The sequence below is a fragment of the Amblyomma americanum genome, chromosome 8 (genome assembly GCF_052857255.1).
Source record: "Amblyomma americanum isolate KBUSLIRL-KWMA chromosome 8, ASM5285725v1, whole genome shotgun sequence".
NCBI lineage: Eukaryota > Metazoa > Arthropoda > Arachnida > Ixodida > Ixodidae > Amblyomma > Amblyomma americanum.
In genome coordinates this window covers 63,174,691-63,193,125 of record NC_135504.1, presented here as the reverse complement: position 1 = coordinate 63,193,125, position 18,435 = coordinate 63,174,691, and the positions used below count along the sequence as shown (strand labels likewise).

The 18,435-nt window shown below is 47.6% G+C and overlaps 1 protein-coding gene across 1 annotated transcript in view; it reads right to left on the bottom strand.

Annotated features, from left to right (window-relative positions):
* LOC144101782 (heparan sulfate glucosamine 3-O-sulfotransferase 3A1-like) overlaps window positions 1-18,107 on the bottom strand; it is an 87,073-nt gene extending 68,966 nt beyond the window's left edge. Inside the window, exons 1-2 of the mRNA XM_077634988.1 lie at window positions 17,012-18,107; window positions 9,262-10,305 (exon numbers count right to left, since the gene is read on the bottom strand). Coding sequence (XP_077491114.1) covers window positions 9,262-10,211 — 950 coding nt within the window. The 5' untranslated portion in view covers window positions 10,212-10,305; window positions 17,012-18,107. The remainder of the gene's footprint in view (window positions 1-9,261; window positions 10,306-17,011) is intronic.
* Between the last annotated feature and the right edge of the window lie 328 nt (window positions 18,108-18,435).

Genomic DNA, 18,435 nt, shown 5'->3' with positions numbered 1-18,435 from the left:
TTTGTCCACACCCACCACGGCGAGGGCGTCCCCTACCTGGGGAATCTAGGGAAGACGCAGTGTATAAAACTGGACTGCAGATGCAGTTGAAGCAGCTCACTTCAGAACTCAAAAGCTTGTAAATATGTAAAATAAACCAAGTCTTCTTCCTCCACTAACGAATCCTTCACTCAGCGGCACTCCTGTCCTGGACTGAGCGGGCGTCATCTTGACCGAGGTTGTGTCGAGAAGCGACCCCGATCCCCACCTTCAACAACTCTATGGACCTCCTGCATGTTTGTAAACAAACGAGGTGGCGCTGCAGTCGCTAGCGAGCTCGTGGTAGGCAAAAGGTCGGAGAGTGGCGTCGCGGATAGGTGTTGAGCGCGGGTTTTCAAGGCTTGTAGGCGCGTTTCCAGTTTCTGCGAATCATAGCAATGGTTGATGCTTCCAACTTAGTAATTTGTCGAAGTACACGAGCTCGCGTTGTCCACGTGCGGCCTATAAAGAGAAATAGTTTGCCACTGTGTATTGTATATATGGCTAGTAGTAAACATGTAGAAAGCGTTCCTGCTGTTTATTTATGCGCTAGGCATTGAATAAAACAAGTTTTGACACTCTGCACTAGCCGGAATGATTTTACTTCGGGACAGTAGTGAGGGGAAGTGCTGGCGTTGTTTCGTCGGAGCAGACATGCGCTCATCGTCTGCTGACATACGTACATACGTGTCGCGCTGCGCGAAAAGTGGGGACAGCGTCGTGTCCCCGATCTCCTGTCTCGCTTAGCGCGTTTTTAGCCGCATGACCACGCACCAGCCAGGCCGACTTGTCCTCTTGTTAAGCTGATCGATTTGCTGAAAATTTTTGATTTCTAGAATTATTTCCTTTGCTAGCCCTGAAGTCTAGTTTCGTGACGAAAAATTATAGGAAAATATTGAGTACAAATTTATAAATTACGCTTTTTAGAAGTGTGGTCGTCAAAAATTGTGAGGTAATTTCTTTGATTTCAGTGCCGCATTTCTTTGACCAAAGCGAAAGCGAAGATGCCATAAACGAGGGAATAAACTTTAAGGTTCGTTTTGTGACCTCTCACATTTTCTGCGACTGGATCACTCACCTTCGTAATTCGCATGAAAATCAAATGATTCCATTTGTCGCAAACTATTCCTGAGACGTTGAGGAGCGTAATAAATCTCTCGATTTTTTTCCCTACACGTGCAGTATTGTGTTATTTTTTGTAAGAAACGTTTTCATGTAACTATGCATGCATAAGTACTGATCATATAGAAAAAGAACTAATCGCGTCATCATACAGAATAGGGCTTTATGTACATGCTGGCATAAAAAAACTGCGCACTATATACTCAATTATTTGAGACCTTGGGGGGACTTGACGACGGTGTTAATTATAATTGCCCAGAACTGCACCAGGTATAACTATGAATAAAAGGAATGACTGAAACTAGCGTAGGAATTTCATATTTGCACCAAGTTTAGTTACATATCGCATGCATGAATAACGAAAACACTTTTCATGCCGCGTCCCCTCTCAATCTCGCCACGTGTCTGTTAGTAGCACGCCTGCGGCTGCTTCTTTGCAAACAAGCTTCGCGATCATGTATTACCTCATGAAACATGACACATGCATGATACAATGAAAATAATGGCGTTTAGCACACTTAAGGTACGCTATTCTAAGCACACCAACGCGACCGCGCAAGATTGACACAACTTACCAGACTTCTTTCTACTCGAATGAAATAATTACGTCGTCATATCAAGAAACAGTTTCAAGTAAATATTAAATGTGATAAAACGCGCCATTAAAACATGGTGTGCTATTAACAAAAAAAAACGCATTCCTTGGAGGCGAGTGAACCTGTCGGCGCCCCGTGCACTCCGGCTCAAGGTGATAAGTACGTGTGCAGCTACATATGTCTTTTTTTCCTTGAGCAATTATCAGCCTACTATCCTGATGTTCAGGTGAATGAACGCAGTAACTTGCATGCTATTAAGTGGATTGAGTGGCAGTGCCTATCGACTCCCAGACTTCGCGCTTTACTACCGTGGCCCAATGCCTGTTAGCCAGTTTCCGAATGCGGCATTTATGCGCGAGAAACCTATCGAGGCTAATTTAATATTTTTTATGCTACTACGCGGATCCAGCAGTGACGCAGCTGGTCAATATATGCTGCTTCTGCAGTGCACAGGCTTGAAGCAGCCGCCGCTAACTGCGGCAGCTGCGGTAGGCACGGGCAAGCGGAACCTGTTTTGCCTACCATGCGAAAGTCGCTGCTAACATCAGCGCCACCGCATCTTCGTGACGTCGCGGAGTGAAGGAGGTCCATATAAAGAGTGCACTGACACGAAAGCACCACAGAGTAGGCTGTAAGTTTGTTACATCCGAAGTCCAGACACGAGGTAACACACGAAAGTTCTTTATGTCGGAAGTTAACACACGAAAGTTTGTCATATCTGAGGTTAACACGCAAAATATTCGTTATATACGAGATGACATACTTGTAGATACGTTTTTTTTTACGAGGTTAACCCACTAAAGTTCGTTGCATCAGAGGTGTCATACAATGGTTTATGGTTTATGGGGGCTTTAACGTCCCAAAGCGACTCACGCCATGAGAGACGCCGTAGTGAACGGCTCCGGGAATTTCGACCGCCTGGGGTTCTTTAACGTGCACTGACATCGCACAGTGCACGGGCCTCTAGAATTTCGCCTCCATCGAAATTCGACCCCCGCGGCCGGGACCGAACCCGCGTCTTTCGGGCCAGCGGCCGAGCGCCGTAACCACCCTGCCACTGCGGCGGCTGGTGTCATACTAAGGCTGGTTATCCAGGATAATATACTAATTTCGAATAGGTGGTATACTAAGTTCGTATCCCGGTGGCTACGTTGCCACCTGCCCCTGACTATATACTGACCGACGGCGTTCGCCATTTAAACCTGCACAGACCACTCGAAGCTAAGCATTAAAAAATATTTGGGCTTGTAAAGGGACACTAAAGGGAAATACTAAGTCAGGGGTATTTAGTCGGATACAACTAAAAAACGCAGCGGCTTTTCTCCGTCAAAGGACCCGCTTTGACGGCCGCAGTGGCGGCCGGTTCTCATGACCCAAATAGCGTGGCAATGCTTTCGCATTGCTGTCGCATGCTGTCGCACGTCTATTCGGTTTAACTACGTTAAAACCCTACCACACTCTTTTTTTTTGAAAAACCGAAATACACCAACGAGAAAATTCCTTGACGTCTCTGGCATAAGCGGCGCTGGCTCCAACGTATCCATCTGCAGTTTATATAAGCTGTCAATAAATATGAATCGCTTTCGATCATCCCTCAAATTACAACCAACTGCCAAAGAGCTTGTTTCCGCTGACAATTACAGATTCTGCATCTGCAGCTGCACTTATTAATGTAGACCTCCGAAAGGTGTTCTGGCGGCTTTTTTTGCTCTCCTTTATCTCTTCTCTTACGGCGCGGTTCAGGTGTCCAACGATATATGAGACAGATACTGCGCCATTTCCTTTCCCCCAAAACCATTATCATTATTATTTTTTTCTCGATATATTCAACAACGCAACTAAAATTCAATGGAAATTAAACGGGCTCTGACTGCGTTAGCAAGGATAAGCGGCTAATTTCGAAACGGAAAGGCATCCACCGTTGTCTTTCAAAGCAGGGCGCTGCTAAAACAGCAAGCCAGCATACCTGCACTCACCTGACTTATGACTCCACGACCTACATAGATTACGAGTTCGGCACAGAATCCTATACTGCGCAGTAAATGCATCGAGTCAACCTCCAAGTCAACCTGTAGGTGTCGCAAGACTGCGTAGTGAACGGATTACCTCTTCTTTTTTTTTTTCTTGCCATGTTCTAGTATAGAGTTGTCAGAAATATAGCGTGCGATTACGCATGCTGAACGTTTCCAATCTTTTTTCTACAGACTTCTAAGAACGGAACAAAGCACAAGACTTATTCCAGAAGCTCTGAGCGACTGACAAACTGTGCTTGCATCCGAGTCGCAAGCGGGAAAACTATAGTGCCCCAGCTAGGATACACTCACCGATAGCCTGTACACAGGTGTAAGAAATATTTCTTTATCGATCTCAGGATTACTACTACTACTACTACTACTAATAATAATAATAATAATAATAATAATAATAATAATAATTGGTTTTGGGGGAAAGGAAATGGTGCAGTATCTGTCTCATATATCGTTGGACACCCGAACCGCGCCGTAAGGAAAGGGATAGAGGAGGGAGTGAAAGAAGAAAGGAACAAAGAGGTGCCGTAGTGGAGGGAGCGACCACACATGCCGGCGGTAAAAAATGGAAGAAAACAGTCATCGGCATGGTTTTTTCGAAACTCCTGCCAACCTAAGCATTTTCAGAGAACTGTTGATTGCTTTAACTTACGCCACCCGAATTATGAAGTTTGCCCACCACGTACAAAAATGCCTTATACAAAATGCAGCAAACATTACATACTTCTCCGGATATACTTGTACTAGTGCAGGAAATTACTAGTAAGAAATATTTTTTAAAAATGTATGAATGCAGCAAACATTACATACTTCTCCGGATATACTTGTACTAGTGCAGGAAATTACTAGTAAGAAATAATTTTTAAAAATGTATGATGCCTAGCAGGTCCGATAGCTCTATCCTTTATTGTTCCTGTGCTGTTATTTATTATTTACTCGTAGGACTGTTTGCCTGTTTCCTGTAGTTACAAACACCGTTGTAACTATTACCCATAATTCATGGATAGCCCCTTTTCAGCTAGTATGCCGAGAATGTTTTTCTGGTGTATTTGCCAGTTATCCTGTGTGCTATTTCCGTGGATAGTGTTTGCAAAAACGAGTATATGTAAGTTTCTTTGCATAACTTTAAAAGTCGCGGTTGTCATCCTGGTATTGTTCTGGGAGTACAGGCCTTTGTCAAGTGTATAAAACACCTTTTGCCTGTCTTACCGTTGTTTGTACCTAACCCCTTGTACCTACCCCCTTCCCCCCAACCTATCACGGGTGGAAGAGGCCTCTCTGAGGCGGCTGCGGGTCGGAATGGCCCTTGCGCCTGCAGTTCGCAACCAGTGGTAAAATGGCAAACGAAAAACAGTTGCGCCCGAAGTATATGCCCCTTTTCAGCATACATAACCGGAATTCATGCTATTTTGTAACGTTTCATAACGTTCGTTACCGACATCACGTTTTATGCCGTGTGGCACCTTTAGCGTCACAAATAATAATAATAGAAGCTCACATGGTTTATACGGGCCATTTTCTTCTCTTTCGTTATTAATTTCTCACCACCAAACTTGTTCCACTTGCAAGGAGGAACCGCATTCTCTTGAGATAGTTAAAGAGAGGGAGAGAGAGCAAGTGGGCCCGAAGAAGGACGTGGCCCCCATGGAACCAATATCCGACGTTCCGCACGGAGGTCACGATCAGGATTGATTACCCATGCCTCCCTCAGAGGGCGCCACAAACAAAAAAGAAAAACAGACGAGGGCGTGTCCTCTTAACACCCGCCGCAGGCCCAATTTGGAGGCCAGGCGCGCTTAGTTCGGGAGTTTATAAAATTATCGACACCACGAGCGCCACCTTAATTCCTGCGTGACAGCTAATCGGCGAGCATTTCCCCTTCCACGGCTGTGCACAGTCATTCTAACTGCGCTGAAATCTTTTTTTTTACTTCGTTTTCATGATTTCTTTTGTGCTTGTGTCGTTGTTGTTGTTGTTATTGTTATATACTCCTGTTTCTGTCCTCGTTGTTCCGCGCCACTCGCGTGATATCCTACCAAGCTCTGGCGTGTTCCCGCGATCGCAGCTGCCATGTAAGGGAGGGCTCGTCACTTTCACGCCTCTGTTCACGCCTTCCTGCGTTGTTTAATCGTTTTGTTTGTTTTTTTTTTACTTGTAAGCGCTTCTCTACACTCACCCTGTGTGCCACCTTGCCTTCATAGTCGGGTCTCCCGACAGCCTTGACCTGTGGCGGCGAGATCAAATGACCCGATAGCCTCGCTCATCGGATCACCTATCGGCTTTGCCGCTATTGTAGCGCGATAAATTAGCGCGAAACTTTAGACGGCCTCATCGACAGGCGTCCAACTTCAAAGTATTACTCTTCCTCTGTTTCTCCCTTCCTTGATTCCTGCCCCCCCCCCCCCCCCCCCAATGTTCTCGTGATCATGAAATAATCCTGCCCATCACGTCTTGGCTGCTGCGTACGAAGCATACGGTTGAGCCAAGCTTTGACGCGGTCACCCAATTACGCAGGCATTCTCCTTTCACCAACTAATGGGGATTGGATGTATAGGGCTTCCTCGGGCCCGCCACAAGGAAAGCGAGCTCTTGCGACATTGACGTGGACGTTTAATTCCGCAACTTGCACTTATTTCTAGGCTTTACAAGCTTGATGTCGCAAGGAGTCTGAGAAGAGGATGAAAATCGCACAGGTCAGCTTAGATACAGTGATGACCTGGTCTCTTTTTAAGTTGCTCTGAGCAGCTTCGCGACTGTCGCTGCGGGTGTGGCTAATGGCACGCTTTATTAGAGCAAGTTCTACCTATCGTATTCGGAGCGCTACAGCTGACTAGCCATTTCAGTCACATTTGAGTTTTTTTTTTCGTAATCAAATACTGCTGTCTTTCTTTATTGAAAAGCAGCGCCTTCATGTAGAGGGTTATCCGCACATTGAATCCTAATTAAGTATAAGGGTATTTCCTCGAAAAATAATATGCAAGCTGTCTTGCGCATTGAAACTTCGTTGACAATGTGTGTGTATATAAAACAAAAGATTCACCGGTACCATTTCCTGCATGCCTGCTAGCTAGGACGGGGCGTTTTATTGCAATGAAACTCCCCTGGACGTCCTGTGGACGTTTTGGACGTCCCAAGGATATCCAGTGTAGTCTAAATGCCCATTGGGTGAATATACAGTGGCATAAGCCCTCGGGCGCATCGCAACTGATCCCATAACGTATTGGGCCAGCTGTCCAAGCAACGGCGCTGAACTCGCTTTTCTTCCCAAGTTTACTCCCTGGACCAGTACAAACCTCCGTTCCCTCGCGGAACTCTAACGACAGCTTGTTTTTCCTGTCCAAGTTCCAATTTTCTCAACATTCGGAATATCGCAAAAAAAAAGAAAACAGAAGAAAGAAAAGAAAGCCGGGCGGACTTTACGACCGTGCTTCGCTTCTTCACGCGTGCTCCAACGTCCCATAGAAACAGAGCGCGGAGGGTTCCCAAAATTAGAGACGCACATTGGGGGTTCCGCTCCTGCACGCGCATTAGTGGCGCGCTTTCGCGGCTCGTCCGCCTTGGTATCTTCGTGTAGGTGGCGGCGGCAAAAAGGGGCCCGCTAAAAGCCGCGGTGCTCGTCTAGCCTATGTGTTTGCGTGCGTCTGTGCGTGTGTTTGTACCTCGTTGACACGCTTGTGCATACAGTATGGCGAAAGGCGGTGACTGCTGCCGAAAGGGGCGTGGTCGCAGAGAGCGCCGCTTTCCAGCAAGCTCAACGGGAGTGAAGACTTTCTCCTAAGAAACATCCCCCCAACCCCGCCGCCCCCTCCTTCGAGGCTTGCAGGGTACTTCCTTCATCTCGGAACTCGTCGCCTTAGTAAGCTGCAAGACTGACTTGAGCCATGCATCACCGGCTTCAGGTCCTCATGCAGCTCAGCCGCCTGTGGTGTATGTGGAGTTGCAGCCGCGTTGGCCGAGTTTTTTTATGACTTTTCTGGCGGTATTCTGAGGACAATGGGCCCACTTGTACGGAGGGTTGCGATTCGAGAGCCGGAATTTGTGAAGGGGAAACGGCGCAGTGATGTTGGCGCCGGTCACGGGGACCGTCGGATGATGAGTCGCGCGATTGCGTTCTGTTCCCGTTTGTGATGCGAGTTCTGAAAATGGATCATTCCTCGAGAGCGACCGGCTCACTGTGAGGAGCCGTGCAGCAGGCGAGCGAGCCTCCGCTGGCTCTTTGGATAGCCGACAGTATTATATAGTACTTGATGTTTGTCAGGAAATCCACGAATCGTACTGCATAGTATGATAAATCTTAAAAAAAAAAACAGCTTGGTAACAATGTGCCATGGTTAGCAGCTTCCTGTATTGCTCCTCTAACCAACGACAACAGTAAGCGAAACCAGCGGTTTAACGTTTCATTTAGATACATCAGAATTGTTTGGATTTCGTCTTGTGAATCGCTTCTTACGTGACAAGAAAAGCTTTAACTGGGCACTTTTTTTTCGCGGAGGAATTTTGTGTGACGGTGCTGAATGTGAGGGGAGCTTCAGTGAAGACTTTGGCTGTACCTGACTAAGTAACATGATGTGGAGTGGAAGTACATGTTACTTTCACAACTTCTAGGCATTGACATCTGGACAAATATGGATGCCAGGAGGCGTTTACGGTGCCTGAAATATAGGTTTCCGTGGATACCAAAATAATATATAAAGACAACTGTGTTGGCATCACTGCGAAGTCGTATATTTGTATGTATTCTGAAAATTTGTTGGCATGGATAAAGCCATGACGATAGTCTGGCAGCAGCCTAGTAAACCCCGTGCGAGGCAGTATACCGCGACGCCATTCCGTCATTCCTCTTCAGGGTGCCGTCGCACTCATATCCGAAGTCAAGATTTTTAAGAAATTCCAGAAAACAAGTTTGAAAATGTCCTACTTTCATCGTTTTGTTTCAAAAGTTGAGTCTCGCTCAATGGCTGAAGGTTTCACAAGAACGCGATGTCAAACCAAGCGCTTTATAGAAGGTCCTTCATCGGCTTCGATTTTTTACCGGCCGGTTTTTCCGCTAAAGGCGCGCTCACATTAGCGGGAAAACGCGCAACGCCGGGCGTTTTCCGCGTGCCGCTTCCCGCCCAAGCCGGTTTTTCTCCCGCGGACAGCCTGCTCTGCCGTCCCGCGGAGCGATGGGTTCGGTACCTATTTTTCCCGTGCCGGTGACCAGAACAGCCAATGGGCTGTTGGCAACGGCCAGTTGGCAACGGCCAGTTGCACAGCTGTTCTCAGGGCAAGGGTGGCATACAAACAGCCCTCACCAATTCGAAGCTTGCCTGTGAAGGGACTGAAAACTTAAGTCGTATGTTTCGTGAGTCTCACGACTCGTTGCTTCCCGTGGAGAGAGGTTGCGCAACTTTGTGGCAACACCAACACAGGCCCGGAGTGCCCTCCGATTTGAGGCGTTATGGCAAGTGACCCATAAATAAAATATGCGGAAAAAGAACGAGCGCAAGCAAACTCACCGGTACCACCCGAATCCTCGGTGGTAGTGCTTGTCGAAAAAGTGCGGCTCGGGCCCCGCGGCTCGCACCTGCGGGTGCAGCCTGAGGTACTCCAGAACCGCCCTGGTGCCGCCCTTCTTGACGCCGATGATGATGGCTTGCGGAAGACGCCGCTCGGGGCGCTCCGCTCGCGAGTCAAGCACATCACGTGGGCCTCGTCGCACTGAATGCACCTCACTGTCGTTCGCCGCCCTAGCACCCAAATTCTGCACGTGGTCCAAGGTGTCTCTGTCCACCGATGACGACGTGTAATCATCGTTCAACCCTTTCCCAGCATAGAACCGCGTTCGCTGGGCTTTGGAGGGCACCGTTTCGCTATTGAATGCGTGGTTGAATGACTCTCTGCCTTCAGCTGTGCGAGAGATTGGAATTGGCGAATGGCTTATGCTTATCATGTTCTCCTGGCCATCACGGCTAGCACTGTAGTATTTGTCGCCACTGCTGTCATTCATGGATAATAACGCGCGAGTAGTTTGCAGTGTCGGTGATGGTGTTGTTTTAAACGCCAGCGTGAGCCTGCCAGCACGGCTCTTGTCCAAGGCACTCCGCCGTCGAAGTACTCTCTCGGAGTCCCTCTCTTGATGTCCAGAGGACTCTGGCCTTCGAGCTCCACCTCTGGGCTCTTCAGCGGTGTCGATGCTGTGATGTTCCTCGCGACCTCCGTTGCCGGCCTTCCAGGACAGGGAGACACCTTCGGGGAGGTCACCTCCTGGTCTGGCTGCTGACGAAATTGGGTTGTTCTTTCGCCAGGGTTCCCATTGGTTCTCGAAGACTTCGCGTGACGTTGGCGCGCTCTTCGAGAACGCCGGCGTCAGGTCTGGCGCGAAAAACGCGTAGCCAATGAGGATGCAGAGGGCGGCCGTGTAAGCGACCAGGCGCCTCACAGGCGTCTTCTTGTAGGCGGGACTCATCGTGGCTGTGCCATTGGGTCATCGCAACCGTCACTTCCGCGCTCAGGACGTCACCGACGGTCACAGGCGTAGACGTTGGCCGAGTGCGCCGCACCTGAAATAGAACAAACACGAAAGAAATATAAAAGTCGTCGATTTTGAGAACAATGAACTACCACTGATACTACATGGTCCCCAATTTCAACCGACGGATGCCACCAGCTCGGCAAAGCGAGAGTTCATCGCGAATGTCTGAGAGACGATAAAGGTGTCGGGGCCCTTTGGTCGCTAAAAACGATGCAGGTCTAATGTAGACGCATGTGGCCCGAATGTGTAGTCGACGGGAAAAGTATAGCGCAACCAATGTGGAAACACACTGGGGGGCTTCTTGTCTGCACAGCCGCCGTGCATTGCAGCCGCCGTTCAATGGCAGCTGCGGAAGCCGTATACGACGAACGCCGTTGCAGCTTATGCAATCTGCCTTAATTTTGTTAGCGCATGCACTGAAGGAAGAAGACACTGAAGCAATGACGATAATAGTAGTAGTAATTTGGTAGTGGTGGTGATAGTAATTTACGTGGAAACCGAGAGTGAAGCTGAGACTCGGGTTGAAGTTTTGCTAACAAAAATTGAAAATTGGTTTTTGGGGAATGGAAGGATACCTGTCTCATACATATCGGTGGACACCCCTACCGCGCCGTAAGGGGTGTGTTAAAGGAGGGAGTGAAAGAAGAAAGGTGGAAAGAGGTGCCGTAGTGGAGAGGAAAAAAATGAAAACTGGTTTAATTGGGGAAATGAAATGGCACAGTATCTGCCTCACATATCGGCGGACACCTGAACCGCGCCGTAATGGAAGGGATAAAGGAGGGAGTGAAAGAAGAAAGAAAGAGGTGCCGTAGCGGAGGGCTCCGGAATAATTTCGACCACCTGGGGATCTTTAACGTGCACTGACATCGTACAGCACACGGGCGCCTATGCGTATCGCCTCCATCGAAACGCTGCCCCTGGGGATCATTAAGGTGCACTGACATCGCACAGCACACGGGCGCCTTTTGCGTTTCGCCTCCATCGACACGCGACCTCCGCAGTCGGGGTCGAACCAGGGCACTCCGATCGCCTTAACCACTGAGCCACCGCTGCGGGTCTAAAGAAACAGCGCAAATAAGAGACAGACTAATACCATTAAAAACATTGGACGGGCGCTAACTACGGCAACTGAATTCTATTATTTACGTTCTTGTTTTCCGGTGGGTTGCCATTTATTTGATGAATGATTTTCTGCAGCTGTGAATCCCCGCCTACTTCATCCGTTTTTCCGTAGGGTTATCAAGCGAGCTGTGGCTCGACAAAATTTGGGTACATCGTGTCAAAATACATGAGCTTTGGAAAAACATGCAGGCAAAGCAACCTGTCCAGTGCACGCAACTAGTAAAAAAAAAACAAATTTTCACGAGCCACAGCGCCAAGAGCAATCGCCTTTTCTAAATCCTAGAAACTGATATGGCTATCACAAACGACCGGCTACAAATCTCTAATTGCAACTAGGCGCCTAACTCTAATAGGTAAAAAGTTAATTATTAAAAGTTAGTTAACCAGCTTACTACTTAAAACGATTCACCGGTTTTCTGGTGTCCACCAACACTGGTTGTCCACCAACAATATTGCGGAAAAAGCAATATTTTTACCTCAGAAAAGCTATTTTCGAGAATTACTTGATATTTCCTGAAACACATGGTATATGCGAGGTCGTTTATTTGTTAGTTTGAGGTATTTACTTGGACATTGCAGAGCCTTCTCAGGAAGAGGTGTTAGGGGCAACTTTCGAAAATGCCATCTGGGGGAAGCAGCGCTTGCTATCTGCGCAATGCATTTGAGTTTCTTTGGTTGAGGAAATGTTTTTTCTTGTTTCCCTGCAGAAAATTTTTGCCTTTTCATTTGATGAACGTAAAAATAGAGTTAAGAGTTATTAACGATATTAATAGAGTTATTAACGGCAATGTAACGAGAAATTCAACGACTGCTGGCGTACAATTAGACTCTAGTGAGGTTGGCAGTCCAAGACGCCTTTTGCAGAGTGTACTGTGGCAAGGTGATCGTAAATGCAAGCAACCAAATTTACAGCAGCCAAAAGTAGAAACAAAATTTAATTTTTTTTCAAGTTTCTCCTTATAACATGGTAGGTGGATCCTTTAAGCACACACGTTCTAAGGTTCACTTCACACAAGTATTTTACAGCTGTTCGTCGATCGATAAGCGAAAGTTTTGTAAATTTACGGTGGGAAACTCGGTGGATATCTACCTGCTTCTGAGACCACACGACAAACCGCAGACTACGCACTGTTAAAGTTCGGTACCCATCGAACAAAATCCACCGACCGCATTTCGTTTAACTTGTCCGCACAACCATTCGTATTGCATACTTGGTCAGAAACACGAAATATAAGCTGTGCAAGGTGCAGCGTTTTACCAGTCTGCATACAAAACCTCCTCTTTATTCCACAGAAGTTTATTTTTTGGCGTTCTACAGCCATCGCAGCCCGAGGGACAAAAATTCGGCAGAGACACTTAAGATCGACTTCTTACGTGTGGGAATGCGAAAGCATTGCTGCCCTTCCGTGCATTGACACCCATCCACACACACACACACGTGTGCGTATGACACCACCCGGAACGCTGCACGGCAATCGGTTGCGTCACAGCTTTGGTACGAAAGTCTGGGAAGGCATGCAATTAAAGTTTCATATGTCGTCGGTTCGAATCCCTGTCGTAAGCTAGCGTCCAAATAAGCCACTGTATGACACCACCCGGAACGCTGTACGACATACGGCTGCGCCACAATTTTCGTATGTTGTCGAGGAAACTGGCGCCGTATGGAGGATGGCTAGTGGCAAGTAGATATAGACGAACGACATGTATTGGATTGTCCGCAGTGTCGGTTTCTAGGCTTTTTGTGGGCGTCAGACGGCCGCTTGATGACGTGATCCTATAAATCCTGCCATCACTGGGATAATCTGTACCATCTACGAGTACAATAGATTGATTGATTGATTGAAAACTTCGTTTCCACCAATACAGGAGACTCCCCTACGAGTACAAACAATCGCGCCGCCGGCTTTTCTCGTAATGGGATTAGCAATGCTTGCGCACCCGCCGCGGTGGCTCAGTGGTTAGGGCGCTCGACTACTGATCCGGAGTACCCGGGTTCGAACCCGACCGCGGCGGCTGCTTTTCTATGGAGGAAAAACGCTAAGGCGCCCGTGTGCTGTGCGATGTCGGCGCACGTTAAAGATCCCTAAGTGGTCGAAATTATCCCGGAGCCCTGCACTACGGCACCTCTTTCTCACTTTCTTCTTTCACTCCCTCCTTTATCCCTTCCCTTACGGCACGGTTCAGGTGTCCAACGATATATGAGACAGATGCTGCGCCATTTCCTTTCGCAAAAACCAATTATTATTAATGCTAGCGCACTAAACGTGAGCGTAAATGCACGGCGGCAGTAAGTACGCTTCACGAAATTCACGCAGTTGGTAAATTTCTTGCGTTCATTACGCCAAACGCAAAAAGGCAGTTGTTGTTATAACTGTGTCGCATAAGAATTAAAAACTGGTGCAATGTAAATTGCCCCGTAAATGCGAAATGCGTGGGAATAACGATGGCTGCGAAGAAGACGTGAACTGCAGTGTGTCGACGGTGCCTCAGTCAAGTGCTTACATTTCGATGAGGTATTGATCCGTCATTGTCTGGACGGAGATGAGTGCTGGCGACCGGCTGTTTCAGCACGTTTCGAGCTCTTGATCTTAAAGGCACAGCTATAGTCTACCGCCGGAAAAAGAGTATAGAAATATTGGCATTGTTTTGTAGACCTTTCCCTGTGATGAATATAGCGATGGCAGAACTCGTGGTCTTGGCAGCAATTTATATTTTATACACATTTAGTCCATGGATTCCGCGACAAAGGACATCCTTTTTTTGTATGTGTGCTCTGTCATGGACTTCCCAATTGCTCGTGCACAGCACAGCTATATATGCCGCGTATGCACAGACGCAGTGAAAAGTTTTTGGAATCCGATATTAGCAAAAAAATAAAATAACTTCATCACCGGCATTGCATGCATCCCATGACAGACGTATGCAGATTAATTCTAAATGGCCGAATTGCACGCTGCACAAATAAATGTCATGGAAATTGAAATGCACCTTACATGCTAAGAAATTTAATTTCTTCTCGTCAAAACCGCGTTGCGTGAACTTTTCACTGCGGCTGCATATATGCACAGGATTGGTCAAAAGTTTCCATGCCACAGGATTTCCCATAAAGCTGTGTAATTGGGCAATTGGGCGCCTATGAGACTACAATGGCTCCCGGGACTTAAGGTAAGCTTTCTCCTCGCAGTCGAGAGATTCTGAGCTTCGGAGGTTCTATCAGTGTCCCACTACGTTGCCGAAAACACTAAATGACCCGGGAACTTTTGAGCAACTCTGTACCTCAGCTCACCACACAAATCAGCCCGTGAACGACGCATAGCCGCTTGCGAGGAAGAATACCTAAACCAACTGGCAGCCCGTTGTTCGAGCCAGTGCAATAAAAACAGAGTTTTGACGCTAAATTTTTTTTTGAGGCCGCACAAAGGTACCGGCATGCTCCGCTATCAAAGGTAACGTAATTTCTTGTGCCCCTAATTAAAGGGAGTGATATAATAAATAAGGGAGGAACGTCAGCAGTATCCCACACCTTACATTCATTCATTCATTCATTCTATCATTCATATTTATTCGACATCTGTACAGAAGCCTGCAGCACAGACTAAAAGCTGAAGAAGACAGCTTGACGGGGTCTGTGCCCCTTAACAATTCATGTTCGTACAGACATGTATAAATGATAGTTGGCAACGTCAGTTGCAAATTTATAATTCAGAACATAAAGAGTCACGACTGAAAACTAAATGAACAAGTCTCTTATTAATACCTGTGGACAAACAATTCACAATATACTAGTAAAACAAACATTCTGGGTAATGATACAAGGTAGATACAAGGATAATGACTGAGTAAAACAAAGGAGTGTATACCAGCGACCTTGGCTTCAGGCACTGTCTGCGATAGGTTTTTCATTGGTTTGAGACGCTTGCGGAAGTCCTGACAAAATATGAGCAGCTGCATATCCTGCGAGCAGTGACTCAACGTAGCCGAACTCCTGCGGAAGCCGCTGCGTTAATTGTCATGGTCAACACGCGTATATGGACGCTTCCACCAAACAGCTTTCCAAATGTGGTTCAGAACTCGAAAGCAGCCAGTCGTGTTCGACTTTATGCTGCGTAGAACCAATTTAGAGAATGATTTAACCGCGCGGAAGTCAAAAATTCGCAAAACGTGTTGCCACGAATTAAGCGAGGAGGAGACGAACTTTCAAACTTTCCTGCGCCTACCTGTTTTGATTCTAACGAACGAACTAGGCGACCTACTTGTCCCGCAGAAAGATGAAGGAATGCAGGGCTCAGTGGCACTAAAAACATTTTGCGTCGCCGAGGATCCACTGACACAGGGTTCGTTTAACAAATGGTGTCAACGGGGTGGTCATAGCTTAGCTTAACTTTGGCCTTTTTGAAAATGCGACAGCAATTTGAAGCTGGCACACCCCCATATATCCCAAAGGACCCTATATATTTGGGGGTAGGATCAGTGGGCGAATTAAGGTGTAAGAGTGGGTCGGGTTGGCATAATCCCACATGATAATCCAATCGAAGGCACATCGAACATTCATTCCAGTCCTAATATTTTCAAACTTGATGGCTCTGAGGACGTAACGACCCTATCGACCAATTAGAGAATTTAGTCACGGAGAACCCTGGTGGTTTTTGCAAGACGACAACCTAAATGCTCTCCCAATAAAAAGGGGATTGCGTGCCGATGGGTCACCTGTCCCTTCCCGGCCGTTTGCGGTCAGCAGGCCAGCGCGTGTGTGTAATTCCACCCCTGTGAACAGCAACTCGTGTCACCTCTACAACACCTTGTAAGCCTTCGGAAGTGCATGCGTTGCAAATTGAAATTGAAAACTGATTTGTGAGGAAAGGAACTGACGCAGTAATTTCCTCACATTTCGATGGACACCCGAACCACGCCGTAATTTAAGCGAGGAAGGTGGGAGTGAAAGAAGAAAGAGTCGAAGTCCGATTTTGTCTGTTACTTTAGGTCAACAAAGTGCCACCCTGAATTTTTTTGCAGTGTTTTTGCTTTGGAATCATGCGTACAACATTAGTAAACACGAATCACAAAGTGGAATTGCATTTTTTTTCTCTGGTTTCAGTGTCAGCTGCCAGATGATATTTGTGACTTCACAAGTGCAAGATCGCGTGAAGCATACGAACACTGCAATATAACCGCTGCTTTGTCGTTTTAATGCACAGGAAATGTTAAATTGAACTGCTGCAGGAGCTGGAAAAACGCAGCAAGTGAGATATATTGGTCCTTTAAATTAGTATCCGAGCAGAATGAGTTATTGATCTATTTAGTTCGCAAATTTTCTTGAGTGCAGGAAAAGGTACAGGCACAGGCGCTGACTAGCCCAGACCGTTTTGTTGAGTGACTGGCCTCGACAAACCATTTTTTGACTGGTCGAAAAGAGAGTCTTTAGAATGCTGCCGAAGGTTATTTATTTAAGCGGGCAGCCGGGGTCTTTGCACATGTATACCTACAACGTAATGCTACGCTCTTTAGACTTCACAAAACAAACAAAAAACGTTCTGTCTCGCTGTATGCGACAAAAAGGCGGACTCGAATAAACCCAGCAAGAATGACACCGATAAACACAAACGCGCGCTTACCTGTGAAGAGATGTCGATACCGCAGCATGGTTCACACACAAGGTCGTACTTCGCACCTCTTCCTCTGCCGCCGCTGTGTGACGAACGGCGTAGCCTCCGGACTAAAGAGCAGAACGCCACTCCACAAACGATTCACTGCAATATCCACAGAAGAAGATTCCGATCCACTACGTTACGCTGCTCAGTTGAACTGCGCTCTTTTGACACTCGGCCGAACGGATGACGCCACAAACACCGAAGAGACGGGGAAGTGGTCGTCGATCCAAAAGTCGCAGTCGCGCCAGGTGCAGGTCCGGACGAACGATTGTCTGGCCGTCAGCAGAGCGGGGTCTTTATTTACAACCTGGAGAACGACCTTCCCCGTTTAGATCTCGATGTCGAACAGACCGTCCCCTCACCCGGAACCGGGCCAGCTCCGTCGTGTCCGCTGGAGGTCGGCTGCCCGGCCAACCGCTGTCACCGAGAAGCAGGTATTCCTTCGTGGGACTTCGGCACTGACGATGTCGCATACTTCATGGCATTCCGGTGCAGATTTCTCAGTGACAAGCCACAGACAATGCAGAACCGTTAATTGGCGCCTGCAGACACGGTTAGTGAGGCAGACGCATGGCTACAGTCTGCTACAATCAGGGCCAAATAATGTTTCCTTAGCAAGAAGCGTTGTGTACAGCCTATTGAGTCGGTATACAAGTCCAAATGGATAAAGGACACTACTCTAAAGGTAGCGGCATCTGTCATGACAGCACTGCTCTTCAATGGTGCACATGTCGAGGCCTGAAGAAAATACTGTGCTCTAAAAAACTTATCCGCAGATGTCGTAATCCTGTTTGAAATGCTGTCACTCCTGGAACGCCATCACGATGTCCAGTTGAGTTGAACACTCACTGCCCTTGAACATTTCTTCGTCACTGAGCGTGGCACTGTTCCGTTGCAGGTGATCAGATTTGGTGAACAGTTCTAGCTGGTGATTATAGGGGCAGAAGGGTTGGTTTTGAATAAGAAGCGTCGACGCGAACTCTGGCGTTGACGAGCAGGCCGTCCTATCGCGGTGATGCCACCGCGTCGTCTGCTCCGGTGGGCCGCGGATGCCGTCTGCTACCGGTCGCTGTGGGTCCGGTTCGCTTTCGAAAGTTGGCGCGTGGGCTGGTCGGCGCGCGTGGCGGGGTTTGAGAAAGAAGGAGGGGCGGTGTCTGAGTTTCAGAGGTGGCGCCATCTTTTACCGAGTGAAGAAACTATCGTCGTTGCGATCGCGGGCGCCGCTTACAAAGCAGCGTTATGGTGTTGACAAAAATCAAGAGCAGGCTGCGTTTCTGTTGCGCTGCCTTGGAGCACACTTGCGGCGGCATAGTAGCAAAAATAAACTTCGTTGTATGAAATGATCGGTATATCTGAACCCCCTCGTAAGTATGTAGCTTGCGCAGCCT